This window comes from Balaenoptera acutorostrata, chromosome 6, assembly GCF_949987535.1.
Source record: "Balaenoptera acutorostrata chromosome 6, mBalAcu1.1, whole genome shotgun sequence".
NCBI lineage: Eukaryota > Metazoa > Chordata > Mammalia > Artiodactyla > Balaenopteridae > Balaenoptera > Balaenoptera acutorostrata.
The window spans coordinates 69,327,179-69,335,443 of record NC_080069.1 but is presented as its reverse complement, the minus strand read 5'-3'; the positions used below and the strand labels follow the sequence as shown (position 1 = coordinate 69,335,443).

General features: G+C 37.2%; 1 protein-coding gene across 2 annotated transcripts; it reads right to left on the bottom strand.

Annotated features, from left to right (window-relative positions):
- Nucleotides 1-2,010: 2,010 nt before the first annotated feature.
- Nucleotides 2,011-7,945, bottom strand: LOC103016339 (prorelaxin). 2 transcript variants are annotated; one of them, XM_007182202.2, is made up of 2 exons: nucleotides 7,613-7,945; nucleotides 2,011-2,508 (listed from the first exon to the last, which is right to left on the bottom strand). In XM_007182202.2, exons 1-2 carry the CDS (start codon nucleotides 7,821-7,823, stop codon nucleotides 2,168-2,170), a joined length of 552 nt encoding a protein of 183 aa, XP_007182264.2. In that variant the 5' UTR covers nucleotides 7,824-7,945; the 3' UTR covers nucleotides 2,011-2,167. The 2 variants fall into 2 exon arrangements, with proteins under 2 accessions (XP_007182264.2, XP_028022341.2); XM_028166540.2 differs by lacking the exon at nucleotides 7,613-7,945 and adding an exon at nucleotides 7,315-7,525.
- Nucleotides 7,946-8,265: the final 320 nt, after the last annotated feature.

Sequence of the window (8,265 nt, the reverse complement as noted above, 5' to 3'; positions counted from 1 at the left end):
TTTGCTTTTCTGATCCAGGCACTAAGCCTTCTTATGTCCTAAAATGTACACAGATCTAGACGTGCAGCAGCCATCTTGGGCTCATGAGGAGAAAGAAGTGCATAAGGAGGAAGGCCTATATGTTAAGCAGAGCTGACTGGAAAGGTGGTAGGAGCCTGCTGGCATCATTCAGTGTTGGATGTTCACTCCACAGTCTTCTTTGAAGCTACTGTTATAGAGATTTCTGTTATTTACAGGGAACACAATCCTCACTGATACATGTATATAAACAATTTTTTTTTTTGGCTGCATTGGGTCTTCGCTGCTACGCACGGGCTTCTCATTGTGGTGGCTTCTCTTGTTGCGGAGCACGGGCTCTAGGTGCGTGGGCTTCAGTAATTGCAGCACGCAGGCTCGGTAGTTGTGGCTCATGGGCTCTAGACGCAGGCTCAGTAATTGTGGTGCATGGGCTAAGTTGCTCCGCAGCATGTGGGATCTTCCCAGACCAGGGCTCGAACCCGTGTCCCCTGCATTGGCAGGTGGATTCTTAACCACTGTGCCACCAGGGAAGCCCCCAGAGTAAATTTTTTATATGAGAAATAAATTAAGCATACAATCATCAGTTTCTCATGAGAGTTTTAGGAGGACTTTAGCAGCCCAAGAATTAGATATCTTAAAGATGTTAACTGATTATCATAGTATTTATAGTAGATGGTTAACCACAGACTGTCTTTGTAGCACTTAAAAAGTGATATCATCAGAGGTAGTGAATACAGATTCTTGGGCTAGGAGCCCTGTCTTCAGGGCTTTTGTGGAGAAGCAGATGAGGGACATGGGCCAGGGCAGGTTCTGGGGAGATGCCTCTTGTGTCTGGGGATGCCTCTTTGTCCTTTCTGGGCTGTAAGCTTCCTGGTCACTGCCCTTGTTCTCCTGTGTTGGGTTTTCCATTTCAGACAGCACTTTTCCAGGCTTTGTCCAAGGTGGCTTATGGCCTCTGAGGTTCCACAGCCTTTTATGAAGTTTTACAGGGTGGCCTTAGTTGGAGGCCTGATTATGATTAATCATGTATGGGAATTTGAAATATGGGGGTTGCTGTTTTAATCCTTTTAAATTCTATTTACAGACATATGATGGAAATTAAATTGCTATTTAAGTGCACTTTTTTCTATAAATGCTGCCTAAAAATTTAAGTGTATGTAAATCAAAGGAACTGGCTAAACACTAAGATGATAACTCTGTTAATTTACTATACTAACAAGTTTTCATATCATTTCACAGTTATTTTGTTACAGAAATGGTTTGTAAATTCTAAAATAGCAAACAAAGTATGTTCCCTTGCTAATACAGTTTTTCTATAATATATGACACTGAATTGTTTATTCTTTTATATGTATTATATATTCATTTTTCTCCTTAAAAAATTATAATTTACTTTTTAGTGTTTTAGACAGTAGAATTAAGGTAAGAACCCTAGTTTGAAAAATACTTGAGTTTATATGGCCTCAACTAAATTAAATTGATTTAGGGTCCAATCTGATTTTTTTGCAATTAATAGTTCAGTAAGACACAAAAAATATTTTTAAATCTACTAGAAAAGTTCAAATCTTGTGACTGCATATTCGATCTAAGAGTTAATGTCAGTAAAAAAGTTTTGGTCCATTTTATGTACCTGGTGTTAGGTATTGTGTAAGTTATTTTTAAATTTTTATTTTTTTGCTACTAAAATAATTCATTTGATATTAAGTTGTGAAAGAACATTTGGGCATTATGTTTGGAGGGAAAATGGTGACAGATTATAATTTATCAGATACAGATTTCAAAAATAGACTTGTCCATTCTCACTTATGCAAGACATAGCATTTTACTAAGCTATCTAGTTCTAAAATTTTCTTTGAGTTATTGTGTGTGGCTAAAGTGATAAAGATTTTACTGTCAGTTTAAGTTAGTAGCATTAAAAAAGCAATAACATAATTATATCATTAATAAAAAACAAAAATATCTTCTCACATAAAAAGTATTATTATCAGAAACTACAGTAATGCAAGGGACATTTTATTACACATCAAATGAAAAACCTAAACACTAAAAATAATTTCTCATATTCTAGTAATCAGTGGGGCGACAGAGGCATCAGTGAATGTGTCAGTGAGAATACATGTGAACATTAGATGAAATACACAGCTTCATCTCAGCATAATCTAGCAATATCTCTTCTGATACAACCTACTTGACAACATTTCTCACTCAGTGTCATACGGAACAGTCTCTTTTTTCGGGAATGTTTATCTAAGCCTAAGTTTTTTAATTCTGAAAGACTTTTGTCTTCTGCTTCATTTTGTCTATTAAGAATAATTTTCTTAAATTCTTCAAAGTTAAGATTTGAATCCTTTAATGCAGATTGTTGTAGCTCTCTCAGTGATGGCTGCCTCTCAGACAGTGTTGCCTTCAGCTCCTGTGGCAAATTAGGAACGAATTCCAACAACATCTTTAAGGTTTCTGCATCTTTGGTGATGGAGGATGGCATGATTTCTAATTTAAAAAACAGGGGGAAGAGAAAAAATATTCATGTTAAAGTACATCAGGAAAACTAAAATTTTGCATAGACACAAAGGAAAGCATTGCCTCAATAGAATTCAACAATAAAACAGAATCAGGAAGTGTCCTGATATCTAAAAAGCTTAGTTTATTATAGTTGGGCAGGTTAAACAACATTACCAAGGTTCTGCTTTACTCCACTCGTACCCTTGTCATCTCTCCTATGTCCCTTTAATGCTTTCACCATAGCACTTTTTTATCTCTGACACTTCTGAAGTCATCTTGATCCTCAAAAACACTCAGTTTGACCACGGATGAATTTTTATTACCGGAGTAATTTATTTCTATGACTAAGCAACTTCTGAGTTATGATAGTAATCCTTGAAAAGTATATTAATTATTTTAAACTATCAACTGTTCCATGGTGGCAAGTTACTGCTTCAGGATAAAGTTAAAAAGGCAGAATTTACAACTGCTCTGATCTAGTAGGCAGGAGATACCAGTCTCTGATGCTCCTCATACATGTATTTAATAATTTCTCTTCCTTAGAGTATTTACTGCAAATCAGTAATGTTTTACTTTATGGAGAAATGGGTTAAAAGAACACTAACCAACAAATCACTGACTATAAGAGATTTTTAATCTGTTGTGGTGTGTGTCTACTGACTACTGTGTATGGTTTTTGTTCCAATGTTGTAGATCATAAACTATGCAAGTTCTGTGTGTTCCCTAGGAAGGGAGCCTGGTCTTAAGTAGCATCCCAGGATGGGTATACATGAAGGTTGAGACTTGGGCTGGGAACTTTCAGGGACCAGCTGACATCTTCCTTCTTTATACCCATTCAGTTCAGCTGAACATCCATTGATAGTTTCCATGTCTCTGGCTCTGCCAGATTAGAGATATAAATAAAAAGAAAACATCTTTCCTGCCCTCAAAAAACTTCCAGGTAAATTCTATCCTAACCTTACCTATCCCCATTACACAATTTTGAGAGTTACAGCACCAAAAAAATATTGAAACACAGATGAAGTTTAAATTATAGTGTAAACCTGGATCATTACTTGCTGTTTTTCATGGACAGCAAAACTGTCCATTTCAGCTTATAATAAGACATTCCTCCTGAAACAGTGGAAACAATGAGGTCAAGAGATATAAATCTAAGCATGGAAGATGGATTCCTGGGCAACCACTGATGCCTACAGATCAGAGAAAACCATGCCCCCTCACCCAGGCAGGAATGGTCTCGGCTCGTTCACTTCCTATGAGTTCTGTAGCAAGAATCTCAGCCAACAACAAACTTCAACAATTGGAGTTTTCAGCGGAAAGAAAACAATACTCTAACATTTTATTTTTCCTCCCAATGTTTTCTCTCATTCAAGTTCCAAACTGGCACTGACAGATGAGAATTTATACCATTTTTTGGTAGTCAGAAATGTTCACATTTTCCCTCAGTAAGACATCCTAAGTTCAATTCAATCTCCTCATAAAAACTCTCCTTGCTCTAACTTAAACCTTCTCTAATTGGAGCTTTATTGAATACAAAGAAAAGCTGATTGTAACTTTCCATATACTTAAAGACAGTTAATGAATCAGGCAAAACATTTGTAGTTTCTTTTACATTTATTCATAGGTTGTTGTTTCTGGCACTTTTTTCTTTTTCAATTTAAAAACTTGTTATTTTGAAATACTTTTAAAGTTACAGAAAATTCACAAAAATGTGACAGAGTTCCCATATATCTTTTTTTTTTGTAATTTTGGTAAGAACATTTAACATGAGATCTACCCTTTTAACAGAATTTTAAGTGCCCGATACACCATGATTATCTATAGGTACAGTGTTATAAATCAGATTTCTAGAAACAATTCATCTTGCGTAATTGAAATTTTATACATGATAATTAGCAGCTCCCCATTTTTCCCTCCTCCCAATCCTGGTAACCACCATTTATTCTTTGCTTCTATGAGTTTGACATTTTAGATACTTATAATAGTGGAATCAAGCAGTATTTGTCCTTCTGAGACAGGCATTTTTCACTTAGCATAATGTCCTCCAGGTTCATCCATGTTGTTGCATATTTTAGGATTTCCTTTTTTAAGGCCAAATAATACTCCATTGTATGTATATACCACCTTTTCTTTATTCATTCATCTGTGGATGGACATTTAATTTGTTTCCACATCTTGGCTATTGTGAATATTGCTGCAGTGATTATGGGAGTGGTAATGTCTCTTTAAGATCCTGATTTCAATTCTTTAGAATAAATACCCAGAAGTGGGATTGCTGATCATATGGTAGTTCTTTTTTTTTTTTTTGAGGAACCTCCACACTCTTTTCCATAGTGAATGCACAAATTTGCTTTCACACCAACAGTATACTATACATGGGTTTCAATTTCTCCACATTCTTAACCACACTTTTCTTTTGTTTTTTGATAATAGCCATCCTGACAGGTGTGAAGTGATAGCTCATTGTGGTTTTGATTTCCATTTCCCTGATGATTAGTGATATACAGCATTGTTTCTTATACCTGTTGGCCATTTGTATGTCTTCTTTGGAGAAATGTCTATTCGAGTCTTTAGCCCATTTTAAAACCAGGTTATTAGTTTTTTTGCTATTGAGTTGTAGGAGTTCTTTATATATTTTGGAAATTAACCCCTTATCAGGTACATGGCTTGCAAATATTTTCTCCTATTTCATAGGTTGCCCCTTCATTATTGAGTATGTCCTTTGCCGTGCAGAAGTTTTTTCGATTGATGTAGCCTCACTTGTCTAATTTTGCTTTTGTTGCCTGCATTGTACTCTTTATTAAAATTATTTTTAAAATTTATTTTGAAATATTTTGCAGTTCACAACAACTTTAGCTTCTGGAGTCTAAAAGATAATATCCTAATCAACCTGAATTCATACAAATGCCTTCTAATCAGTATATGTTGGACTAAACTCTTACTAACATAGACTTCTTCTAATTAAAAATATCTATCTTGTTTTTAAAAAGGTATACTAACAGACTTCTTCTAATTAAAAATATCTATCTTGTTTTTAAAATGGTACAGTGAGTATTATTTCTGCACGCATTGTGGGAAAATAACAATTTAATAATGTAAAAACAGAAACTATCAAATAATAGAGGTTTTAAACCTCATGAATCACAGATTATTGACATGTACTTCCAAAGTGATTCTTAACTAGTAATTTAAACACTTCCCTTGATCCTCACTTGCAGGCAATATTTTGTTAGATTATTTCCAGTCAAATTATGTACTGAGCAGTGACAAAGACAGTTCTTTAAAAATATTTTAAAATCACTATCCTCTTCTACAGAAATAGAAATTTGGCCAAATATCTAGATAGGTATAAATGTAGTCAGAAAACCATTTTTAAGCAACAATCTGGAGGCAACCTAAATGTCTACTAAGAATGGTTAAATATATATGGTAGATTTATGACGTGGAATACCAGAAAGAAATTTTTAATTATCTTTTTGGAGTCTAACAGTTTGAGAAGATGCTCACAATATAATGTTAAATGAAAATGCAGGAGATACACATAACTTTTGCCAAATATTAATATTGCTTTCCATTTCCTCATTTATTATAGATATTTTCATTTTCTCATTAAATTCACAGATTTTTTTCAGTCTTTAATATCTAATGGTGCCTTTCGTTTTTATTATTGTATTTATGTATATTTTTCAGTCTTTAATATGAGCATATTATTTATTCAGAAAAAGTGAAACAATGAAGCAATCTGGTCTTGCCTACTTTGAATCAGTGAATTCCTAAACTCTGTGGTACTCTTCTATTAATATTATACAAGAAGTATGTAAAAACTTGCATTAAATACATCAGTCTCTGACCAACAATGTAGAAAAGTTAGGTAAAAAACTTTATAATCATATTTTAAGTCCCATAAAAGGGCAGTAAATGTACTTAGTGTGCACAATGATTTTACATGAGGGTCACTTATATAGAGGATATGCATGTAGCCTATAAATATAGTTGTGATTTATCATAAATTGCATGTGTTATGAAATATAAAACAATTATTCATAATTGAGCTTTCCCTCCCTGATTTTAACATGACCCATTACAGTGATTAGACTAGGCTATATACGTCAGTGAAAGTATCCATTGTTACTTAAACTTAGCTTCCAATTTATCTTTATAAATGCTTTATAACTTAACAAAGTGTTTTTTAAAAAAAATTCCAGATTTAATTCTGAGATCTTGCTTTTTTAAAGAAAATCCATTGCAGCTTCTAAATGCTTGAAGCATCAATCACGTTTTCTGCTTTGTTTGGCTGAAGGGCAAACTTCCCTTGACTCTTGTTCCCCTTCAGTTTCTCTTGTAGACCATCAGGCCCTTTTCTTTCTCTTTAATCCCTTCTCTCACACATGAACTTCAAGACTCAGTTCAAAGAAGTGGGAGACTAGGTCCTCCCCTTTGGTGAAGTTAACAAATAAAAATAAAAGAGTAAGTTTTCGATGGCATGGGCCACAGCCGAGCTTGCTTTTTTTTTAAACAAAGGAGGAGGGTCGTTAAACTTAAGGCCCCCTTTTATGTTTACACTTAAGGACCCTATCATAGGTCTCTGCCCTATGCTCTTTGGTGCGCAAATACGCTTGATAACCAGCTCACACCTCACTGTTTGCCCCCCTGTCATCTCAAGTTAAGATGCCCTGTCCAGTTGCCCCATCCACCAGCAAGCCTTCAGTCCTGCCCTCGGACTGATCCTCTGGCCTGAGTGCGGATCCTCCGGGCTGAGTACGCCCCGCCTACTGTGGGTCTTTGAGCACTTACCTCCCTCTGTAGCTTACTCCTTCTCCCTCTCTGCCCCGCCACCCGGACTGCCAGGAGGTGAAGGGCACCAAGTGCCTCTCAGGTAAGGCCATTTGCTGTTCCCGCTGCTTTCCCTCCCTGTGGTGAAATCCCGGATGAAATCCTGACTAGAAAGCAAGTTACGAGGCAAAATCCCAAACTTTTAGGCACCGGCAGCTTCCGAGTCATGTGGGCCGCCCTTCCGATTGCTCGGCAGCCGGACAGCAACCAATGGGAAGTACGGAGCGGCTGGTCGGGGGCGGGGGTTGGGTGCTCTCACCTGCTGGCGGTCCGGATCCCAGCCAAGGCTCCTCCAGGCTCAGAGCCGTTCTCCCCCAGGAGACCGAGCCACAGATCTCGACCCAGAGGCGGACTAATTCTCGGCCGCATGCCTTAATAAGGTCGTTCGTCCTCTGGCCTGAGATCTCTCGGGGAAGTTGGCTCAGTAGCAGCCACACCCCTAGCAGGTGGGACAAGAACAGGAGCGGCATCCTGGACCTGATCTCTTCCGCTCTGAGCTTTTCAGCCTTTCTCGAGATACTGCACCTGCTGTAGCCTACCGGCCTCCGTCAGTGTGCCAATCCTGGCGTTTAGGTTGCTTTCGCTGCCTGGCTCCACCAAGCTTTTATAGCCCTCTGGCTACCACTTAGACCTTGAGTCAAGGGTCCAAGCTCCACCCCTTTCCCCACCCACCTGTTTGAAATACCCCCTTCCCCCCACCAGCTCTGGTTTACCCTTACCAACTTTTCTCCATTTGCCCATCCTTCTGTTCGTGGCCCTTTTACAGTTGTTTGTGGGTTTTTTTCTCTCTTTTTTCTTTCCCTCAAACCATTTTGTATACTTGGGTAGGGTTAGTCAATATTTGAAGTCTTTATTATAAAGCTAGGCATGGCCACTGTGCTAAATTATATCAAGAATAAAATTGAAATCACC